This window comes from Sylvia atricapilla, chromosome 4 (assembly GCF_009819655.1).
Source record: "Sylvia atricapilla isolate bSylAtr1 chromosome 4, bSylAtr1.pri, whole genome shotgun sequence".
NCBI classification, from domain to species: Eukaryota; Metazoa; Chordata; class Aves; order Passeriformes; family Sylviidae; genus Sylvia; species Sylvia atricapilla.
In genome coordinates, this window is record NC_089143.1 from 45,233,303 (window position 1) to 45,257,371 (window position 24,069).

Below are 24,069 nucleotides of genomic sequence, written 5' to 3' on the forward strand. Positions count from 1 at the left end.
ACGGGAAATTGGTTTTGGGTATGATTGTCCTGACACCTTGCCCCACCTTAACCAGTGCTGACTCCTGGAGAGGGTATGCATTGACAAGATAAATTGTACTGAAATGTGAGTGGGGGGAAAGCCATTTAATGAGATCTGTGAAATGAGTAAGAAATGAGTCACACGTGGGATTTTGGTATATAATGATAAATCCCACACATCACTGCATCCTGCTGAGTATCGCCCCCTTCCAGCTGATTGAGCACACTTTCTGCTATTTAATGGTCTATTTGAGGCAGATAAACTCCTCTTGACATTGAGTCTTGTATTACTATACAACTTAACAAGTATGTGTCTTCTTGTGTCACTGTTCTAGGGTCTCCTTTTATTAATGCTATCATTCACAAAGGATTTGATGAAAGGCATGCATACATTGGAGGAATGTTTGGAGCTGGAATTTACTTTGCTGAGAACTCCTCAAAAAGCAACCAATATGTGTACGGAATAGGAGGAGGAACCGGCTGTCCCACACACAAAGACAGGTCCTGTTATATCTGCCACAGGTAGGAGTCCAGCAGAGTTCCCCACACATAATTCTGGCTGTCCTGGGTTTTAAGATCCTGGCACAGGGTGACCTGCAGACAAAGAATGGCCACTTGAGCTTGGTCATGGCACCGAAAATGTGGTTTTCCATTTGTCAAGGCTGAACAAAAAGGAATATAAATGCACCAAGTCCCACAGGAAGGTCAAAAATTACATCTAAGCATGCAGTGAGTATAAATCAAAGTGAGCTGTGGCTCAGGAAAGAGGCTTGAAACAGCAAGTTTGAAAATGAAGAGTCAGGGGAAAATAGCAATTAAACTCCAGGCACTCTCAGGAAAAACTGCAGTGCAAAGTGGTGGTCATCAGTACACTGTTGTACAGTGTTGTGGATCAGATAATTTTGGAACAGGACTTAATCACAACTTTGTTTTGTCCTGGAGTAGATCAGTGGGTTTCTCACACTTTGACACCTGTCCATTCCCTACTGATAGGAAAACAGAGAATTTCAGCTTTTTTCAATAGCTTTATATAAAATAAAGTAGGACAGGCTTCCACATGAGGGCTAAACAAACTGTGTTTTCCCTTCTGTGTGTCATGAAAGATTTTTTGTGACAGTTTTTATACAGTCTTAGTACTGGTTTCTAAAAGTGTTTCTCTAAAAAGCTTTGAGAAATTAATTGTAATGAAATAAACTCAAAAGACTGAAATCATTCTGGAAGCATACAACTCCTAGTTATATACTTGAACATTATACTCTCTTTTATCATTTTAGACAAATGCTCTTCTGTAGAGTGACCCTTGGAAAATCCTTTCTTCAGTTCAGCACAATGAAGATGGCTCATGCCCCTCCCGGGCACCATTCTGTTATCGGCAGGCCAAGCGTGAATGGACTTGCTTACGCCGAGTATGTTATCTACAGAGGAGAACAGGTAGGTGGGTTAGCAAGCACTGGCTTTATAGAAGAACAGAGCTGGGAGCTGGAGATGGGTGTGGCTGGTTTCCAGACCAAGTGTGCTGTGATAACGCTGCTGATTAGGTTGTTAGGGGTTTTTCATTTAAATGGGGAAGTAAACTGTGAACTGGAAGTGAAAGAAGTGAACTGTATCTAGACAGCAAATGCTACTCCTGTCTACTGATCTGTTCTGATTTATACCATACAGAATTGCCTAATTTCACCTGTGCGGCACTGATGGAGTCTAGTCTATCGTAGCTTCTCTCAGTAAGCTGTCTTTCTCCCATTGCATTTTACTGGCATTACTGCAGTATCAAGGTCACATGTATTTCTGGGGCTCTAGTACATCTTGAGGATTCTGGGCTTTTTACCTGTAGATTCACAGCAGTGACAGAGACTACTCTTAAATGGTAGCTGGAGTAGCACAGGAGTCTTCAGAAGCTGATTTTTAATCTGAATAACTCAGCTAGACCTTGACTCTAGAAAAGTGTTTGGCTTACTACCGTGGGTGGCTCCCAGAATACCTGATGAAACTGAATAATCACAAATCTGTGGAGCCTGATGACAAACATCCCAGGTCCTGAGTGAGTTGGCTGATGGTGTTGCCAAGCCACTCTCCATCATACCCTGAGATTCTCTCAGTTGGTTGGAGAATGCTGCTGATAATACCAAGATCATGGGTTTGATCCTTGTACGGGCCATTCACTTAAGAGCTGGACTTGATGGTATCCTTGCAGGTTCCTTCCAACTCAGAGTACTCTGTGGTGCTGTGATATTTGAAAAGTCATGGCAGTCAGGGAAGGATGCCAGTGAATGGAAAAAGGGAGACATCACTCATATTTTTTAAAAGGGGAGAAAAGTAGACACAAGGGAACTACAGGCAGGTGAGCCTCACCTCTGTGCCTGGGAAGATAATGGAACAGATCCTCATGGAAGGCACATGCAAGACCAGGTGGTGAATCGAGACAGCGCAGCTTCAGTAAGCACAGATTGTGCCTGACCAGTTAGGTGACTTTCTATGATAGAGTGACAATGATGGTCTCACAAGACTGCCTCTTTTCTGAACCAAACAAGCCCATCTCTCTCAGCATCTTCTTCTTTATCCTATGCTCTCTCCCCCTGGCTATCTTATTGATCCTTTGCTGAACTCGGCTCCAGCTTGTTGGCATCTTTCTTGTATTGGAGAACCTAAAAGTTGTGTGTGGTTTTCTAAATGTGGTCAAGTGAGTATTGAATAAATAGCAGTTGCTGCTGCCCCTGGTGATTTACCACAGGATGCTCATAGCCTTTATTGCTGCCAGGACACACTACCGATTCTGCTTTAGCTTCCTGTCTCCCAAGGACCCCATCACCTTTTCAACTGAGTGGCTTCTCATCCTGCAGTGTTACAAGGAATTCATCTCAGGTGCCTTTGCTGGATTACATGAGGCCCAGTTTCTTCTCATCTGTCGAGGTTCCTCTGAATGGGGCCCTGCCCTCCATCAACTTTAGCTTTTGTTCTGGGAGTGAACTGGCTACCAGCTGTCTCCAGGAAATGCTGGACAGATGAACAGATGACTGACTGAGTCGTGTGCTTTGGGTGGGCCAAGTGTTTGACTGCCAGTAAAGGCATTTGCAGGTTAAATTGCAAGTTATTGGTCTTTTTGAGGTCAGACTTTATCAGTCATCTGAGATTTCTGAGTAACTTAACAGGCACTGACCAATCTGTAGGATTAGCTAACAAGGAGAGTAACTGTGAAATCTTGATGCACAGAATTTCTTGCAGTGACTTTGTGGAAGAAACGTTTTTCTTTCTATTTTGTGTATTAACCAAGGTATAAGTACATCCAGCAGATCCCCACATAGTGCTGGCTAGGTTTGAAATCCACTTTTTCTTGCATGCTGTGAACATAGAGCTGATTCTTGTGCTGTCCTTTCTGGTCACTGTTTAGTGAAATGCAAAAACTGGAACTTGTTGAGTTACTCTTGCATAAACCAGGGCTTTTTTTCTTATTTTGCTTTCAGGCATACCCAGAATATCTCATTACATACCAAATTGTGAAACCAGAAGCTCCCTCACAGACAGCAACAGCAGCAGAACAAAAGACCTAGTAGCTTCAGAACAGTGAAGAGGAATGTGACTTCAATCTTGAACTGGATGGATACATGTTTCAGAAAATCAGTATCACATAAAATTCTTAACAACCTGGAAATAAGCTGTATGTCTTTTATAAAGTATTGCTGTCTTGATGAATATGATATGAGTAACTCTTGCATACTCAACTGCTACTGTTCCTCTTGAGGAAAGTTTACAAGGGACTGCCTTTTAATAACATATCTCAGGCTCCTAGTCTCTGCAGTTACCATGTGTAAAATAATACTGTTTTGATCTAGACCTTGGGAACATTATTGTGCAAATGGAAATCTTTATTGGTGCCATCTCACATGTTAAAATTTCAGACACTACTTTTCTAGTTATTTTATTTGCAGATAAATTGCATTAAGCCCATCATTTTCTTTTCAGCATACACCATTCACTTCCTGTTTTCAAGAGATCCTATTTATTCTCCTTTTGTATTCTGAAGTTGAGCCAGAACCTTCTTGAAGATATTTTGCACAAAGTCAAGTTGACTAAAATCGTTAACAATGCAATATAAATTTCATCTGAGGAGGGGCTAGGTCAAGTTCTTCAATATCGGGGTTTTTTTCACACCTCTGAGCAAACAATAACATGAGTGAGTGTAACTTGAGAGTGGAAACAAATGATGTCAGTTTGCCGCCTTGTCTGTGTGAGTTTTCTGGGGGAAGCCCTGGGAAGTGTTTGCAATGGTAAAACCAGCTCTTGTGCTTAGAAGAACTTCATGAAACAGATCCATGCCCTCATGGCATCTCTAAAAGAACATTTTATAAGGCTCCTGTTAAGTACATGCAGCTTGTGAAATGTTCTCCAGTTCCAGCAAATGTATGGTTTTGCTGGGAGAAGCAGGTGAAAAGTCATAAGATTTCATACAGGAGGGTATATCTGGTTCATGTCCCTCTGTAAGATGAGACCCAGTAAATGGGTTTCAGGCTGGTAAGGAAGAGTGTATTACAGCAGTTTCCTGTCACATCTTTGTGTGTGACATCACAGTTGAAGAGCTTAAGGGATTTACAAAAGTAATAATTTTTTTAAATATCGATTTTACATTTTGATGAGAACAAAATTTTCAAGTATCAGTTGGCAAGCGGATTTGTTTGCAGGTGTACCAGAGAGCAAAGTTAGGATTTATTCACTTAATACCCTCCTTCCCAAATTGCCAGGTTTATTTTGCTGGGTAGGAGAAAGCTATTTTTAAGCATTGCACAGCACAGCATCAAACAGTTTCAAAAGTCCCCCTCATGGTGGATATGGATTTAACAAAACTAGAAACTGTTTCTTTTTAGTGGTGTTTTACAGTTCAGAGAAGGTTGAAAATCAAGACCTGTTAATTTTTTTCCTAACAACCAGTACCAAGAGATGTGCTTCAGTGTTGACTATGTAACAACTGGAGGAGAAAAATGTTCCTTTGGACACAACATGTTGTACATTACCCTATCGACCAGCACTATTTAGTATCTGATGATCCAGTCCATGCATTCAGGTTTTATCCCCCTTAAAGCAAGAAAGCAACAGAATAGTGTGCTCTTAGTTCATAAAAATATACGTGCTCCCCACAAGTGGGATTTTGCTAACATGTTTGTGTAAAACAGATTTAATCCTGAAGAGCATTTCACTTTCTGCATTAAGACACAACATTTTTATTTTTAATGTTAAGGCATTAATGTTAAAGCAAGTCATCCTCATAAGAAATATCACCCACTGTAAAATCAGTCATTTGATGCAATATGGCTACCTGAAAATCATCTGTTTGTAATATCTCTAAAGAAAACCTTAGAAATAGCAATACTCCAACAGAACTTGAACTCTGAGTTTTACTTTCCTTGAGCTGACAGTGGATATATATGGTTCTCGCTTCATTTTGTGACCTGATTAAATATGTAGCTTTGAAGTCCCAGCCAGGCTCTAGCCTAGTTGTCCTTTTAAACAAGTTTCATTGATAAAATTGGGTGCTTGTATTTTGGCTACTTGTTTCATAGTGTTAGGATTACAAAGATCACCACTAGGCTTTGAAGCTTTGTATTCACCATTTAAGTTTGGGGTTTGTTTTTCATTTAGTTAATAATGGAGTGAGGGGATGTGCCTATCTCCACTAGGGTTTCAGATAGCGACCAGAGTGAGTGCTGCTCTCCATCCCCACTTAGACATAGTTTTAAATGGTGAAACAGCTGTGCTGCTTAGGTGAGCAAAATGGTTAAATGTGAGTGTAAGAGTTAAAAGCTTTACATCTTTCAAAAACAAGAACAAATATAAAAAAAACCCCACCGAGCCCACACCGGATGCTGTTCTTGCTTGTTGTTTCCTATGTGCTGGTTAAATGAATGGCTAGTCTGGATTCCCTTTGCAGCCTGAAATTTCTAGAGGATAAAAACAGCCTGGAGGAGACTGAGACCTCATTGGGGTCCTCAGCATCCTCACGAGAGGAAGTGGAGAGGCAGGTACCAATATCTTCACTCCTGTGACCAGTAACAAGACCGGAGGAAACAGCATGAAGCTGAGTCAGAGGAGATTTAGGTTGGATATTAGGAAAAAGGATTGTCACCCAGAGGGTGGCTGGGCACTGGAACAGGCTCCCCAGGGAAGTGGTCACAGCAGCGAGCCTGACAGAATTCAGTGAGCATTTGGACAACCCTCTCGGGCATCTGGTGTGACTCTTGGGGCTGTCCTGTGCAGAGCCAGGAGTTGGACTCAAAGGTCCAGATGGGTCCCTTCCAACTCAGCAATATTCTGTGATTCTACTTTCCAGTATCTTTGAACGGCCAATGTTGATGTTTCTGATGTGCTGTGTGAGGAAATCATTTTGCAGTGGTTTTTGTCTCGTAATGATGTGATCTCATATCCGTTTGTGGCCAGACACAGGAATACCCAGGCCTGATGATGCATCTGTGTGTTGTAGACACCTGTGCAGGAGTAGCGTATGTTGTCATAGCTCCTCTTACAGTTCAAAACAAAGCGAGGATCTGCCCATCAGTATCAAAGTTACCTGTGAAAAACCCGGTTGTGGTGTAGAGCTGCATTTGGCAGGCTGTTAACGGTACAGGCTCTGCTGCTTTAGCTGGGGGAGTTAACTACAGTGGAACCTTAAAAATGCCATGACCCCATAACCAGGCAGTTGCTGCCTCCTGAGAAATGAACATTTGACCTCCTGAGAAGAGCAGTCCCCTGCATACTGGGATGTTCATTTGCAGCATTGGATCACCAGTGGAGGCACAGTACGAGGTGAGGACGTAAAAACACAGCTAGGCCCTCACAGGCTTGGGAGACCAGGGACAGAATTTGGTGTCTGCTGGCACAAGGAGCAGTGTTTCCCTCAGGCCTGTTGAGTTTTGTCAGTGTCCCTTTGATCCTTCTTTGTAGTTTTGTGACAGGACTTTAATAAGCAAAACAGAAAGAAAACTCACCATCTAACAAAGGAGGGAGGATTCTGCTCTCCATTGCTGAAACTGTTTCCATGAGACTGATGACTTAGATATCTGGTGCAGAGTGACACTGCAGTCTGATTGCTCTCAACAAAACTTTTGTTAGGATTAAAAGCAGACAGTACAGTACCTTAATAAGGTATTTTATTTTCTCATTCTTATTTTTATCTACCAGTTGTGTTTGATCCCAGCTCCACAGAGACTGTTACAAACCTTTTATACTAGTTCTACCATGTTGCAGTCAGTATTGGTTTTCTAACCTCTGTTTCGAGTGTTTGCATGTGTTGCAATTGAATCCCAGTGCATTATGTAGCAGGAATTTATTTTGCCTGCAAACTTAAACTTCGCTTATTTGTTATGGGAATATCCCAAAAGAAAATTCTATGCTGAAGCAAAGAGAAAACCCTGCAAAATGTTCTGCACTGTTGGCTTTGGTGGGCAGCAGACACAGAAAAGGCATGGGGGAGGGAGTAGCTCCTGGAGAAGGGCACTTTATCGGCTCTGGCAACCAGCTGTTCCTGCTGTTTGTTGTAGGTTGAGGTGTCTGCACCCTGTGAATGTGTGGGGTGCTTAGGGATACAAACATGCTGTGCCACTGCATGGCCTGTGAGAGCTACTTAAGATGGTGGAAATCTCAAAAAAGCCTCCTGCATCCCTGCAGTGACATCAGAGTTTCTGCACAGTTCATGCACTGCCTGCAATTTCCATATGGGACTGTTAAGAAAAATTGCCCTGAACAGGATTTTTCAGCATGGGTAAAAGGAAGGGTCCAGCCACACAACAGATTAGTTTGAACATTGCTAATCATTCTCAGAAGCTGCATGTCAGGAAATGTGTGAATTTATTTTCAGTGAGATTTCTGTTTCCATTCTTTGGATTCTCATGCTTTCCATTTCTTTGCCAGAAAGTCTAGCTCTGAAATCTAAAAGGACGTGCATCTAATGCATGCTTCCGTTCTGTTAAGCTGAATATTTGTGCAGCATTGTAAGCTATGCTGCAGCCTGGATAGCCAGGAAGACCTGGGAAAGCACATGTTTGGTTCTTGCCTCAAGTAGTAGGTGGCTTGTGAACCTCCACAGCCTGAATCCATTGGTGATCAGAGGTGGTGGCTCGGCGCAGGCCAGAGCGTGTTCTCCTGTTCTTTCCAAGAGTGGACAGGACAGATGTGCAGAGAGGGAGTGGCAGTGTTCCCACCCCTGTGAACACAGAGTAGATGGGAAACCCAGGGGAGTGGGGAACACTGTATGTGTTAAAATCTCTGAATCAAGGTGAAAAAGCTTGGGAATCTGTAGGGGACATTGGCAGCAGCTGTATTTCCATTACACTGACACATATGCCTGTCGAGTCACATTACCTGACTGGTATCAGTCTTGCTGAACTTGTTGGTGGCAAGTCCTAGTGCTAGTCCCATTAATTACTAATGTAGATTATTAGAATCTCTGTTATTACAAGATGATTTTGACATTTTCTTAACATCTGCAGAACTTGCTTCAGCTTTGGAAATTGAAAAGGGGAGTTTCTGTGCTGCAGTCCCATAAGCTTGTGCTTTGTCATTCCTAATTGCTTTCTCTGGCAACCCAGATGGCAGTGTAGCTGGGGGCTGCATTTCTAGACTTTTTTTGTGTAACTTGTTTTCATAACTAGCCCTGTATGTGTCCTCTCTCGGTTGCCAATTATCTGGAGCTGGGATATCATTTATTTATTTCTTCTTTTACCTTCTCTCTTGAAGTTGAAGACGATGGGCAGTTTCTCAGCCTACCTACATGATGGACTTTAGGTAACATCTCTGTAACAACTGAGTTTGATCTATAAATGTGCTTGGCTAAATGTCTGATCTGCAATACTTGTAATAGTTTAAAAGTCAATAAATAAATTTTTAACAGTTGCTCTGTGAAAATGGAATGTGTGCAGAACCTGTTGTTCTGTCTTGGTCTTAGGACAAATTTGCTCCAGCCAAACTGTTGAAAACAGTTTTATTTTTATTTACTCCAAACAATGTTTTCTCCCTCCCTCAGGCAATAAATAAAAAGTTAATTTCTAGAAAAAAAAAACCAAAACAAAACCAAAACATACATATGTACATCAGCCACACAGGCATCTTGTGTGTTGGACTGGACTGGAGGGAAGGACAGAGGTAGGGTGGGAAATAAGGCTCCAGGTGGGTTGAAGATGAGGCATTTTCAAGGCTTGGACCAAAAGCTGCAGAAGTGTTGCACAGGTGAACAAGACTGAGCACAGGAAAAGGGCTGGTCATGAGGTGGGAGAAGCTTGAAAATGCTGGATGAATGACACCTCTGGGCCAGCCTGTCCACCCCACAGCTTCTCTCTTCCATTATAGCCCACCCCTGTCCCATCCTGCTGCTGTTGGAAGAAAAGCAGCAGTGGGACCGGTGAAGAGGAAACTGAACAGGATAATCAAAAGCAGCCCAGACTGCTGCCCACCCCTTCTTTCTCATCTTAAAGCCACAGGAGATAGGACCTAAATTTTGTGGAAACCAGTAATCCACAGAGGCAAGAAAAGAGGCATTTCAGACTACATATCTCCCTCCAACCCGCTTCCCAACCACAGAGATTGCTGTCCCCCACTGCATTAGGCTCAGCTGGTGACTTGGCAGGTGCCTGCCAGCTCTGGTCTCATTTCCCCAGCCACTAGCAGGGCTGAGGTGAAGTGCAGGCACCCCTGTGCCACCACTCCTGCCTGCCCCAAGGCCCTGCCTGCAGCTCTGCTTCTCTGAAGTGTACCCGGCTCAGGTAAGCAGCATCCACCACACACACACATCTCTCTGCCAAGGGAGAAGGCTGCTGCACAACAAAACCAGGGTGTGCTCCCTTTGTCAACCTAGATGAGCTGGGGACAGAAACATGGAGAGAAGGGGAAGTGTAAAAAAACAAGACAGTAAAATAGGGATGGAAACACATGAAGACCAGGCACTTTAGGAAACCCAGTATACTATTTTTTTCCTCCCCCAAAGAGCCTGGACAATGTCAAGGTTTGTGGCTTTTACAACTTCGTGCTTTCAAAACATAACAATAAAAAGCAAACAAACCAAGATGAGGTAAGAAATTTCTCTACGAAAAAGATGTCAAGTCCAGGGTGAATGGCAGTGTCCGGCACTATTGCTTAACATCACAGGGCTCCGTGCCCCCTGCACGCCTGGCACTACCTGCCCGGCTGGCCTCGCCCTGAGCTAACAGCTGGGCGACGTGGTGATGGGGCTGTGCAGGTAGGGGAGGCTGCTGGGGGTGGCATGGACACCGACAGACACCGGGAAGCTGAAGACAAACTGTGAGGTGGGGGTGGAGGTGGCCTTGCCCCGCTCCCGCAGCGTCCCCGAGGGGCTGACGGCCTCCACGGCGTATGAAGTGGCCAACACCTGCGACTCGAACTGCAGCAGTTGCCCCATGAAGCTGAAGTTGGGGGAGATGATGCTCCGGCGCTGCTTGACAAACTCGAAGGCCTCCTCTAGCTTGACACGCTTCTTCATCATCAGGTACGCCAAGCAGATGGTGGCCGAGCGGGAGATGCCAGCCTGGCAGTGCACCAGGACCCGGCCACAGCACTCCTTCACTGAGTCTGGAGGGCAACAGGGGTGACACATGAGACCCACACCTGCCACCACGGCCCAACCTCTCACCAAACCTGCAGCTGCTGGCTGACCTCCCTCCCACCAGTGCCACCAACAGACACGTCTGTGCACAGGCACTCACCAATGTACTCGATTGCCTCCATGAACCAGGAGCTGATGTCAGCTTTGTGGTTATCCTCCACAGGGATACACTTGTACTGGTAGTGCCCCTCAAAGTGGTTGGGGCAGTCTGAGGAGACGTTCAGCAGGGCTGTGATGCCCAGTGCATCAAGCATGTCCCGCCGGGCTGCGTGGTAGGCGCTGCCAAGGTAGAGGAAGGGAAGGATTTCCACAGGCCCACCCTGTTACAGAGAAAAACAACAGATATGGGGTTGACCAGGGGACAGTGGCAGGCAAGACACCCATCCAGATGGCTTGGAAACACTGAGCTGTTCAGCAACCTGGCACCTGATTCAGGGCCCTCAGGGGAGAGAGCAGAGGCTGCCTTCCTGAGGTGCTAAACCTATTTCAGCCCTTCCTCTCCCTCTCTTTGTCCTGTTCAGAAACAGGCAGGTGTGGGTTAACAGGATTTAAAAAGAGGGCCTGTCCACTCTTTGGGGCACACAAATACCCTAGGATTAGGACGACCACCATGCTTTCCCATGACAGGAAAGAAAGTAGGGCTCTGGCTCTGCAAGTCCCAGCTGAGGGAGAGCAGATAAGACTCCCATTGGAGCAGGCTGTAATGCTGGAAGGGCAGTCAAAACAGCTAACTCTGGGTTTTCAGACATACCTGGTCATGAAAGGGGGTCCCACAGGAACTGCAGCCCAAGTCCAGAGGCTCAGCACTGGTAGGGGGTGACACATTGCTCAGGGACTTGGTTTTTGCACAGAATTCAGGGTACTCCGAGGAGAAGCGCTCATAGCCCCCTGCAAGAAGAGAGGCACAAAGTGTTATCCCAGACTGCATTCACAGGACTGCAGAATGGCACAGCTGGAGATGCCCTTGGCCACTAGATGATGCTACAGTGATGGAGAGTGGCCTCCTGCCCCAGGAAGAGCAGTCAGGCTCTCGGCAGCAAGGGGGGAATCCCTGAGGTCCCACCATTCCCTTGGAGCAAGAGTACCAAGAGCAATGATCTTGGCCACCCGAAGTCTCTGGTCCAGGGTTCAGTCCCCTGCATACTGCCAGCCAAAACCCCAGACTGAAGCCAAGGTTGCTCTCTGAGAAAATGAGGAGAGCATTTATTTCCAGCATACTCAGACTTAAACGGGAAAAGCTGCTCCAGGGCCAAAGACTGTTCAGTTCTCATCTTCCCTTGACACATCGTATTGTCACAAAAGACAGGCAGGTCTCCTGTTCCCAGCCTGACCCTCCAGCTCAGAGCTCCCTAAACAACAGACCAGGAAAGCCTTGGCTCTGGCCAGCTATAGCCAAGCTGCCCTCTGAGAGAGGTGTCTGCTGCCTCCCACGGGCACAGTTGCAAGCTGACCTGCAAGGACACATGGAGCAGCTCATTCCTCTAACCTGCTCCCAGGGGGATAAACACAGGGGATATCAGGGCTTCATGGCAGGTGAAAGAAGAGCAAACCCCACTGAGTTCCCAGGACAGGGAAACTGCAGCGTTGACCTGCCAATTAACACTTCTGATGAGATTTCCTTCTCTCAAATCAACATCCCTGACATCTTTGTAGGGTCTGGCTTTGAGCCTTAAAAATCAGTGAAAATCAAGTATTTTACTATCATCACAGGACTCCAGCTAGATCAAGCCCTGACTCCTAGGATGGTTCTTGAAGACTCAAACCAACTCCAGGACCTATGCCTGCAGATTTTGGCTTATCAGGGCATACAGTAGGACACATCTTTCTTATCCAGCCTTTGCTCTGAGACTGCCCTGAAGAAGGCTGGATATTCAAAACAATGGATGCAAGGGTTCAAGCAGCCCAGGAATCCCTAAGCAGCTAGAGCCTGATACTGCCAGCATCCCAGTGTCCGCTGAGGTTTCCTCCCCCTAAAAAAAGGAAGGGCTCTAGTACCTAAAAGCAGAACCATGCAGATGCATCACTGCATTTGCATTGTCCCTCCCACGCAGCCAGGACAGCTTGCAGAGGCTTCATTTCCCTGGCCTGACATCCCCTTACAGTCCAACTGCTTAGATTTGAAAGAGCATCCAAAACCAAGAGCCCTTGTTAAACAACTTCCAGGGATCTGAAAATCCCTGGATCTACTACATCACACTCCAGTGGTCATGGCACCATGAGAGGCAAAAGCTGCCCAGGGTGATGGACAGAACCATCTTGGAAAGAACGGTTCTTGGAGAAAAAAAAAGAGACCTTTTCAAATGTTTCTCTTTAATGAATCTCATCAGATTCATTGATCTAGCAGCTCCTGGCTGTGCACACCAGCCCTGCCCAGTGCAGGAGTCAGGCAGAGCAGGTGCCCATGGCCAAGCAACACCCAGCCAGGCTGTTTCACAGAGAACCTGGCAGCAGCCCAATCTGCACAAAACACATCCGTGACGTGCACCCAATAAATGTGCACTTGGCCTTGCACAGCTCTGGGTTAGCGTAGCTCTCATGGAATCAGAGCAGGATCATTTTAGTAGCTCTGTGGTATGCAAGAAGAAGACTGTAGTGCTCAGACTGAGTCTCGGAGCCCATTCTTTAAAAGGGCTCCCATTCCAACCAACCTCCCACAAGAACCACAGAGGCACCAGAAGCTCTCAGCTGACAAAGGCCACCCTTGAGGCAGAGCAGCATTTCCTGCCACATGCATGGCTCCAGCACCACGCTGGCTCATGGTGAAGGAGCCTGATCCCGAGCGAGCCCTTGCTGAGCAGGCACTCCTGCAGCAGCACATCGTATCGCATCCTTGGAACAGCTCCTGCTGCTTTTACTGTATCTAGTACAACTGAAGTGCTAGTTCCTCCATCTATCAAGCCTCTTAATGGATTTGCTACTCTACATACACATCCTCACCCCTGCTGTAAGTAAGCCAAAGAATAAATTGACTCTCAGGCTGTAAACAAAAAAGAAAAAGCCCCACAGAGCTCATCCAGGAACCCCAGCTGAGCATCCCCCGCCCGTAAATCATCTCACGGCAATTCTCAGGACCAGCAGCTCCAAACGTGCACAGCTTCCCATTTAATACACGGCAGAGGGGAGGGAAGTCCTGATCGCTGCTGTAGACGCAAAAGGAGCACAGAGGTACCCCCGCGTTTTCAGCCCGCTGCAAGGGGACATCGCCGTGACAGCGGGAATTTGACCCCGCACAAATACCTTCTCTACACCGTGGGGCTGGGGATGAGCTCAAACAAAGCGTGGGGAGATTTCCCCCCACACGCTCCCTTCCCTCAGGTCCCAGGCAGCGCCACGGATGCCCCTGAGCCGGCTCAGGCCGCCCGGGTTCCCGGTGCGGGGCTGATGGCCGTGCTGAGCCCGTCCCGGGACCCCAGCTCGGGGCAGCGCGGCCCCGCGCCCTCTCCCAACTTCTGCCCGGACAGCCGGCGGCGGGGGAGCTCCGCGCCCTGCCCGGGGCGCGGCGAGGCCGGACCCTCACTCCCGGGCGGGGGCAGCTGTCCGAGGCGGCTTCCCCCCGCCTCCCCCCCGCCATTCCCGGTGTTCCCGCCGCCCGCTCCCCGCCGGCGGTACCTGCCAGGAGGCGGATGTCGGCGCGCGCCGTGTCGCGACGGAGCGCGCGCACCACGAGCGCCACGGTGCTGTCCTCGCGCAGGGCCTCGGCGCGCGGGCTGCGCTCGTCGTACACCACGACGGCGGCGTAGAGCCCGGCCCGCAGCCGCGCCCGCACCTCGCCCTCGGCCGGCAGGATCTGCTCCAGGCTCACGGCGCCCTTGGCCCGCCGCCGCACGATCGTGTTGCAGCGCACGTTGAGCGCCCCACGGATGTGCCCGGCGCTGTGCGCCAGGAAGGGGCGGCAGTCCAGCAGCAGGCACCGCGCGGCGCCGCCGGCCCCGGCCTCGTCGCGGCCCACGAGCCGGCGCAGCGCGCTGCCCTCCATCTCGCGCAGCCCCTCGGTGGCCACCATGGCGGGGGGAGCGCCCGCCGGGCCCCGCGCCCGCCGCCCGCGCCGCTCGCGCACCCCCGCGCGCCGCGCGCAGCCTTTACTACCCGGCGGCGGCCGGCGCGCGCCCCCGCCCCGCCCCGCCCCGCCCATTCACCGCGCGCGGGGGCCGCATGAATGGAGGGGAGGCGGCGCGCGGGTGCGGCGACGTCACCGCCTCCATTCACAAAAAAAGACAATCCGTCCGCGCCGCCGGCCGGCAGCGGGTTGTGAATGGGGGAGAGCGGCGGCCGCGCCGCGCCTTTGTCACCGCGGGGCAGCGCCGTGTCACCCCGCCGGGCCGCACACGCTGCGGGGCACAAGCGCGTGCACAATGCCCCGGGGCACGCTCCCGTCTACACACAGACACACACACACAGAGACACACACACACATAGACACACACACACACACACACACTCAGGCACACGCTGCGCACATCCCTCTTCCTTTGTCCCCTTGCTACTGTTTTGTTTGGACTGCTTGCCGCGGCGGGGGGCACTAAGCAGGTCCCTCTGGGTCCTTGTGACTGCCTATCTTTCACGGCCACGCTTCCCCTGTCAGAAAATGGCATCTCATTAGCTGCAGAGCCCTAAAAACACTACGGCACCCTGCCTGCGGTGCGACTCTGAGGAGGGGATCTTCAATTGAATTCCTCGCATAGAGGAACTCTATTTTCGGCTAAGAGCCTAAGGAATAAATGTACAGCCCTGAAGTATCCCAAGACGGTCTCCCCATAACCACCATCCAAACACCGAGCAATCATTTCACCCCGAAGTCCACTTTTGGACTCCTTTCAAATAGAAGCGGTGTCGCAAACGACAATGCCAGCAACCGTGCTGAGGGCATTTCCTGCAAACACGTGCTGGCCAGTCCCAGGTGAATCTGCTTCAGAGACCTGAAGGTGTTCAGCTATCCCGATGAGGACCTGGATGTGGTGGGTGTAAGGTTGGGGGCCCAATGGTTTTTCAAGCCCATCTGCCCCGTCACTGCTTTTCACGGAGGGCAGCACTTGGAGGGGCAGCTCGGCTTCTCCCCGCTGCATGCCCGGTCGCTGTTTACCCGGGCACGGCAGGGTAACACCTTGCTGTGTGTGCCTGCCTGGGAGGAACCCAGCCCACACCGCACGTTCAGGACACACAGCTGGTGACACTCCTGCATCCCGCTGCTGCCTCTCCTTTACACTCTGCTCTCTGACCGCTCTTGGATTCTCCCCTCTGCCTGAGTCAGCCCGATCTTTGCACCTGTGGCTTTTGTGTGCTGTGCCAACCCCTTGCCAGCCAAGTCAAATCAGATGAGCTGTGGGGGAAACACAGCTGCCATTTGTGCAATACACTCCACTCCAGGAATGCATTAGAGCCTGTTGCCTAATACAACAGGGGTGGAAGGCTAATCGTCTCCCATTCCAACCTGCAACAAACACAATAGCAAAACCCTGTTTCTGCTGAAGTAAAGCAGACTCTGGGTGGCCAGCGACATACTAGAGACATTCTTTCTTCCTTCAGAGAAAGCTGTCAGAGACAAGAAACTCAAACAGAATTTGATTACAAACTAATGGAAAATTACACTCTCATACCAACAATACTTGAACTCAAGCTGGATCATCAAAATATCTTAAAAGGTCTTGTGCGAGGCCTGATGCCAAAATACACAGTTTTCTTTGTTCCTCTTGTTGGGTAGATGTTGGCCACCAGCACAGGATGAACTAGCCTGCTGTCTCCAATGCCTTATGCACTATTCAATCCAGCTTTTACACTAAAATTCGATAAACAAGGGCACAAAGTGTATGTCCTTGGAGACAGGCCTATCATCCTAATTTTTCCCTCTCTCGTCCAGCATGTGACTAGGGCAAACTGATCTGAGGTGGGAGAGGAGGGTGATATTGTCATGGGCACAGGAAGGGACATTTGGGTTTATGTGCCTGGATGTTTGCAAGAGGACTGATGGACAATGTTATTTCAGGATGGAGTGTGGAAGGATGTGTGTGGATGTGCACCTGGTGGAGATTTTCAAGTATTTCCATGTACCTGAACCCCTTCCCCACTCTTCATCCTTTCCTGCTGCCTATTTAGATGTGGCAAGTTCTTGGCTCTTTCTTCTTGGAAAATAAACTGCACCCGGCCAGGCTGCTGGGAATCCCACAGTGCACTCACACCAGGCATTGTCATAGCTGTGCTCCTGGCTGGTCACGTCTGGAGCTGGTGCTGTGCTGGGGATGGTGGCTCACAGACATGGAGAAATCGAACCCAAAGGCGAGAGTGCCCAAAATGAACCAAGTCAAGGCCACCCACCCAGGATTCACCACTGGAGGAGAAGAGGGATCTCACCCACTGCAGTCAGCTCAAGAGGAGATCTAATTAAATATATTTATAGAGGTATTAAGATGGGAGTCACCAAAAATGCTTGCAAGGCAGAAGCCACAAGTCAAAAAAGCAGCACAGTTATGTGGGGTGGAGGCACAGGGCTTAAGGAAAGAACTTGGGAAAGGGAGGGGGAGGGGTGTATTGGAGAAAACTACAAGGCTCCATGTCCTGACTTTGTAAATGCAGAGAAGTGTGAAAGCTAATATTCCTGTCAAACAGCATCTGTATGGTGCAAACTGAAATATATTCTGCTGGAAAACAAGCAACCAAAAGCAAAGAGAGAGAGAGACATTCATTTCCTTTGCAGCAGAGTCAAGGAATCATCTTTTATAGGGCCCTGGCCAGAAAAAGCAATTGTTGAAAGAGGCTGCAGGGAAATGAATTGTCAAAGGAGGCACATATTTGGATGATTAAATGTCAATATGTACCTTGAATTAAGAAAAAGGAATTTACACTTCATCTCACTGTAGCAGTGAAAACCAAATTAGAGTCAGACTGTAAATTTGCCAGCCAGTAGATACCAGTTCTTTGGCTACCTAAAGGCTTTTTCTCCCCAGAGAAATGCTGAAGCATAAGTTCTCCTGGGTGGGCAGTAGCTGCTGGGGACAGCTCTAAGTTGCTGAGCTCTTTGAGCCCTCTGGGCTCCTCCAGGCTTTCTTGGCTCTGCTCCCCTGGCTCCTGGCCCCAGTGCGCACTCATGGAGTCCTGGTGTGCTGTGTCACGCTGCAGGTCTCAGCTACCTGACAGATGTGCCTGCCTCTGTGTCACTGGGCAGGAACACTGGCCAGGATTTTGTTGTGCTGGAGTCTTCCCAAGAGCTTGACTCCCTCCATTCTCCTGGTCAGCCAGTGCAGCTGTGGAGGGACAGAGCACAAAGATGTACCCTCAGTACTCTTCGTCAAGATGCTGCCACCTTTCCCTGTCTGCTCCCAGTGCTTGGCCAAAGGGTTGAGTGGTTTGCCCTGGCATGTGCAGGAAGCCTTTGGCAGAAAAGCAGAATCAAAGTCTCAGCAACTTGCAAGTCTGCACTCATCGACAAAACCCATCTTTCCTGGAGTGCCACAGAGGCATGGTTCCCTTTGTCCTCTTGCAGCGCCTTATGGTTCTCCTTTCCTCAATCTCCCTTCCTCACAGCTTTCCAGGCTGGGGAATGTATCCTCCTGCCCACAAAAGGAAGTGCAGCAGTGAAAGAGTTAAAAGATTCATGTTAATAAATCCAGACTGTCTTTTCCCCTAGGGCATATTTACATATTAATGGAGGGGAATTGTAATGAACCTGTCTAGGGAGGCTAAAGGGGAAATTATGCAAGGTTGGCTGAGAAGGTGGAGGAGGGGAAAATGCTCATTTTCAGTGCTTTCCAACCCCTCAGCTGCAAAAACATGCGACCAGCCTAGGCTCCAGGGCAGCACCTTGCCTACCATGGGACACTCCAGGAGTGAAAGCAGAACCAGAGGGCAGGTAGTTATCCAGACCCACCTGCATGCCTCCTGCACTGGCTTCTCATAGCTAAGCTTCACAGCGTTCCAGATGTTATTTTCAGTCCAGGGTCACAACAACATATTTCAGCAAGCATGTTCCAGATCATCACCCCATCCTCCAAGGCATCCAGAGAAAATGCAGCTCTTGGTAGGGCAGTCACAAGAGCAGCTTATCCGCAACCAGTTTTCAGCAGACAATCTCTCAGCCTTTTCAACAACACTGTGTGTGCTTGGAGCAACAGGCAAGGGAGCCAAGGAAGGGGGTTTGTCTCAAGCTGGGCTTAAGTGCTTCCCTACCCCATCCCTGCTCCTTCACACCAGGCTGATTGAAACCTGCCACAATCTTTGTGGCCTCAAGTCCCAAAGCTTTGAGCACGCCAGCCCAAAAGCCTTTGGCAGCACATGAAAAATGCCAGGAGCTTTTCCAGGTCTGCTTTCTCTGCTTGCTGCTGAGGCCTCAGTGTGTAATTCCCACTCCAGCAAACTGCCCTAGAGATTTTATCTCAGAAGAACAAATAATCTGTTGCTTTTGCCCTGCAATATCAGATAGAGCTATAAATCACTAAATAGGAGACTAATTACTGGGCCTCTGATCTGATTTAGATTGGAAGATGGAAAAAAAACATCCTTTATTCCTGAAAGCAAAGAAGCACTTCTTCAGAACAGCAATGGATGCTCCATGTACCTCGATAGCTACAAATGGTTTATGCCCATGCAAATGAGATCAGGGCAGGACCCACTCAAATTAGCAGGATACAAAGTGGCCTGCAGATTTTCTGCTGCAGATTTGATTTCCTCCCCACCCCCTGCTTTTTGCCACTGCTTCATCTCTGCCTGTAAAAGTCAGTGCAGCTTCAGTTACTCTGGGTGAGAAACGTGAGGTCTGATCCAGCATGATCAGTGAATGGGAGCAAGATTTTAAGAAGATCAATGGCTTCTGCTAGGGGAGGGTTGTTCTGCAACAGGCCCAAATGCTGCCCGCAGAAACAGGGAGCCTTCCAAAATCCTGTGCTGCTGCTTTTTGACCTGCCTGGTTTTGGGGGGAGTGTGAGGGGACATCAACTGCAGGGTTTGGAGGTTCCCTGCTGGTGGGACTCCTGAGGACTGGGTGGCAGGGCATGCAGAACTGACGCATCCATCACTCCTGTTCTGAAGGGCTTAGAAGCCCACTGTTCCCACAGGTGTGGCAGACTTACCCCTCAATAGCACCAGGACTCAGAGACCAGCCCTGATTCAGGTCCTGGCAGGTACAGAGCCAGCCTGGCCATCCCCTGGGCACAGCACCTTCCAGCATGTGGTTCAGACTGGGTGGTGGTTGGTTGGATGCAGGGTGATTGCTGAATGTTCTGCAGCCTTGGTGCACCAGGGTAGCCCACACTGGGAAGCTTCTCCCTGACATAAGAATCTGCATGTGCTATACTCAACATTTTGTCATTTTTTATACAAATGTGGTGCTGTGCCTGCTGTCACACCCCATCAGCATCCTCTGCCCATCTCCTTCCATCTCCTGCCTTGCACAGAAACCCTGAAGCTTTCCCCATTCCAGGTGTCAGGACACACATGGTCTGTGGTCATGTTATTACAATGAAGGATTATGAAGCAAATGTATATGAGGTGGATAAAAAAGGCACATGGGTCCCTTAATCCCAGAATTTTAAGTGCCATGGGGATTAGTCTTATATCCTTGGCTGCAGGATTTGGGGATGCAGCAGAGCCAAAGAAGTGAATCTGTGAAAGCCAGTTGATCCCCTCCTCTCAGTTTGCTGTAAGACAAATGCAGTGTAAGGGATCTGCTTTGAGAACTAGATTGAAGCCTGTAAGGGATGTGGCATTTTAACCTTTAACATAGCCTGTGACATTTTGCCATTATATCCCCCACGGCTGTAAAACTAGGGATCACTCCTGGAAATTCTCCAGCCCTGGTGCAGTATTTAATCATGGGCATAGAGATCCTAGCAGCTGCCTTCTTTGGGGACATGACTGTTTGCAAGTTGAAAGAGAGATGCCTTGCTTGAATTTCCCAGTGTTTGGTTGAGCATCCGGCCTCAGTGATAGGATTGAAGCTGAGCTTTGAATGACGTTTTTTGCTAGGAAGAAAGGGCTGGGGAAGAGACATTTCTCCCTTGGGCTTAAGATCATAAATAAGGCAGTGTTATGTAAGTGTGACTATAACCTATTTATACATAGTGTCAGACTCATACACTCAGGCTATGAATGACAAATCTCCCACTAATTTTTATGAATGTAGCAGTGGTACCTGTATGAGTTTTGAAACGGCAGTGGAAAAGCAGGTTGTTCTGTGCCAGCAGTAACTGGGACACCCCTCCAAGTTACACTGAGGGAGGGATGACTTGTGTCTGGCACTTCTGCCTTTACAGACACAAAGGGTGCAGTTGGCTTCAGGCAGCTCCCTTGTACCCATTCCTGATCCCAAGGCCCAAGTGGCAGGCACCAGGGGAATGGAAACCTGCCGCTTTTCCTGACACAAACCTGGTCTCTTGTCCCATAAGCAGTGGGCCAGGTGGGAGCTGGCCTTCTCAGAAGCTCTTTCAACAGGACTGTGCCCTGTTGTGAAGCATGGAGATGCTGAGGGTTCACTCAGGTGGCAGGACATGGGAACCAAAAGTGTCGTTTGGCAAGGTAAAACCCACCAGGTTTGGAAAGGAGCACCGTCTCTCATGAGGTGTTAACCAGGGAAACACCTTGCTGCAGGCCCTGTGCGTGCTCTGAGTTTACAGAGCACCAGAAGTAAAAGGATAAATTCCTGGAAGTAAAGCACATGGGTGGTTACTAAACACAGGGAGATTGCTGAGCTGGAACTGTTCAGAGGCCAGAAGTGTAGCTGAACTCCTTCTGGCACACACTTGTGCTATTTCTGTGTATCTGTCCCTCGTAGTGGTGTTGCTCAGTGTAAAGTTGCTGAGCAGAGGGGTTAGAGCAAAGTGGCCTCACATAGGCCAATGCAGCCTTAGCTCTGTGTGTCTAACTTGGTTGGCATGGCCTGATGTCTGCCTGGGACCAAGACAATGGCAACGCCATATAAAAAATTGAAGGAAGATTTATACCTATTATATGTATATAGAAATTACTCCTGAGGCACAGAGAGTCAGTCGTCGTAATTGTGACAAGACCAAATGCCAAATCAGCTTCAAGTTTAAAGATGGGCCTTTTCCTTCCCCACTGCCTCCCAGTGTGGGCTTTGCCTTGAGCGCTCTCAGCACAGTGAGCAATCACACATCCCTCTCATGGGCGCTGTGCCAGCAGCCATGGACCCCAGAGACCTGAGCATCACAGCCATCCACAGGAGGCTGCGGCAAGAGGAGAAAGTCTGAAATCCCTGTGGGGCTTCTTTGTGCCTCCGGTTAATCTCCTTTCTCTGCTCCACAGATGATCTCAGCTCCCGCTGCAACCTGATCACACAAATCTTGCAGGGACACGTGGCCCTGGCTTGTCATGTCCTGCTGTCCCCTGCCGGAGATGAGGCAGCCATAGGGTCAAGTGTGGATGGCTCAGGGGATCAGAAGTGACCAAGGCTGCTGTGATTTTTTCCTAGACACCCCCAGCAGAGCCCTGTGACTGATTCACCTCGTGTCTTGGTGCATCAGGCATTGACTCACACCCAAAAATACGTCAGATCAGTGTGTCCATGAAGGTCTTCATGGACTGTGCCCCAGGCGTCCCCACTGAACTCTAGAGCTGAGCCTTCTTTGGGAGGTGGAACTGATGGGAGACCTTTACTGGCGATGCTCTGTGCCTCCAGAGAAACATGAAATGAGGCAGGACAGCTGTCCCAGGCTCCTTCAATTCACTTCTCAGTGGTTTCTTCTGCTAATGTGAGGTCTGTCTTGTTAAAACAAAACAAAACAAAACAAAACAAAACAGAAAACTTATCTGAGAAAGGCCTGATCCTTCTGCCATTGCCTTGGTAGTTCCATCAGGGACAGAGGGAAACAGCAGAGACCTCAAGCTCTCAGGCTGCTGCCAAACATATGCTCTCAGGGCTGAAATCAACTTCTGCAGCAGTTGGCATACAGACAGATAGGCACATGCCACAGCCTTGCTGGCAAGAGTATATGCCCTTGAAAATCTCTCCCAGAAGCTCACTTTTTCTGCACTCAGTTTTGCCCTATGTGTTCAATAACGGGAAAAGAAAACCCCAGAAGAACAGGAAATACTCTGACAGACTACTTGCCAGCCAGAGCCCATCAGGGACCTGGTGACTCTCTGAGCAGCTCTCTCAAAGGGCTTAAGCTACTCCAGGAGTGTTGTCAAAGCACCAGCAGCAGAAATACACAGCAACAGAAAAAACCCAGTAAAGACAGTAATTAGTACAACAGCAGGAACAGCAAAACCAGTAAAACTATGTGCTCAGTAGTAGATGTCCCATAATATGGGGAGCACTCCAAGGATTTCATACTCCAGCCATAATAAAGAGGTGTAAAAAATCCAGCTGGATCAATGACTGGGCTGCAAGGGCAGCTAGCCTGCTTCAAGCATCTTGGAAACAGCATGAACCTGGGCAAGTGAGCTAGTGCTTCCCAAGTGACTCTTCCCATCCTGTGCAATCTGCCTGGGGGACTTCCTGAGCCAGCCCTGGGATCTGTGCCCCTAATAACCCCTAATAGGTATTTCCTCCATGAATAGGCCTGGGTGCTTTTGAACTCATGCAAATGTTCAGCATCCACAGCATCCTGCAGTGAGGAGTTCCACTGCTTCATTATGCCAGAGCCATTTCCTTGGGCTTGCTTTGAACCTGACACCCCTTTTTTCATTGCTCCTCTCCATTTTTACCCTGAAAGAAATGGTCATCTCACACCCATCTCCTCTCAGCTATGGGAGCAGAAGAAATGGCAACTTGCTGCTCTATTTGGGGACATAACAGTATTGCACTGAATTACCTAATAAAATCAAAGTGTAATTCTGCCCAACAGATTGAGAAATATTGCTCTATTTGCAGGGCAACTCGCTTTGTCACACAAAGGATGTATTGACCTGTTCCAGCTCAGCATTTGTAGACTGCTCTTCTCCATCAAGACTTCCTACATGATTGTGTCAGGAGATCATCTTTGAGGCTGACAGTGTAAAGGATCATGCTCTTCTCAGGGGATGGAAATTATTTATGGCAGTGAGGGCTTCCCAGGTTACTGGTTATTCAAGCTCTGTCATTCTGGGCTCTGAGCTCCAGCTCAGCGAGCTCGTGGGGTGTAACATGATTAGCAGAGAGGAAATTGTGTTTCTGTAGAGTTTGGCATGGCATGGCAGCCCATGCACATTTGTGCTGGTCTGTGCTGCCAGCACACCTCACCAGTGGCTGATAATAAAGAGAGACATGGTCAAACAAGCCTCTCTGAAGACAAAGTTGAATGAAAATATAAGCTCTAGCAAGCTTTGCATAGGGACATAATATAAGGGTGTAACAAGTCATGAACATACACAAATGGGTATGTCAGGTCTGGGGGTTGCTCTTGCCTGTTTTCAGCATCACTGCTGAGAGCCTTCAATACACAGCTCCAGAGACAAGGCCATCTGTTTTGCCACGACAGCTGGCAGCTAGCAGAGGCCACTATGAATAATCTGCCTCCTCTGGAGTCA

General features: G+C 48.5%; 2 protein-coding genes and 1 long non-coding RNA gene across 3 annotated transcripts in view; 1 reads left to right on the top strand and 2 right to left on the bottom strand.

Annotated features, from left to right (window-relative positions):
• The window catches only part of TNKS (tankyrase), a 126,508-nt gene extending 117,614 nt beyond the window's left edge, over positions 1–8,894 (top strand). The window contains 3 exon segments of the mRNA XM_066317746.1: positions 356–542; positions 1,295–1,451; positions 3,479–8,894. Of these exon segments, the coding sequence (XP_066173843.1) occupies positions 356–542; positions 1,295–1,451; positions 3,479–3,565 (431 nt within the window). The 3' untranslated portion in view covers positions 3,566–8,894.
• Positions 1–24,069, bottom strand: part of LOC136360476 (uncharacterized) — a 254,845-nt gene that overhangs the window by 182,294 nt on the left and 48,482 nt on the right. The gene's annotated exons all lie outside the window — the stretch shown is intronic.
• On the bottom strand, positions 8,971–14,660 carry DUSP4 (dual specificity phosphatase 4). Its single transcript, XM_066317750.1, has 4 exons — positions 14,227–14,660; positions 11,369–11,505; positions 10,718–10,937; positions 8,971–10,583 (listed from the first exon to the last, which is right to left on the bottom strand). Exons 1-4 carry the CDS (start codon positions 14,618–14,620, stop codon positions 10,198–10,200), a joined length of 1,137 nt encoding a protein of 378 aa, XP_066173847.1. The 5' UTR covers positions 14,621–14,660; the 3' UTR covers positions 8,971–10,197.

Bases quoted from the DNA above. Each gene is read 5' to 3' on its own strand.
- DUSP4 (XM_066317750.1), bottom strand. From the start codon at position 14,620: ATGGTGGCCACCGAGGGGCTGCGCGAGATGGAGGGCAGCGCGCTGCGC. The intron at 11,506-14,226 runs GTACCGCCGGCG...CTCTTCTTGCAG, and splicing joins CGACATCCGCCTCCTGGCAG to GGGGCTATGAGCGCTTCTCC. The intron at 10,938-11,368 runs GTATGTCTGAAA...TCTCTGTAACAG, and splicing joins GGACCCCCTTTCATGACCAG to GGTGGGCCTGTGGAAATCCT.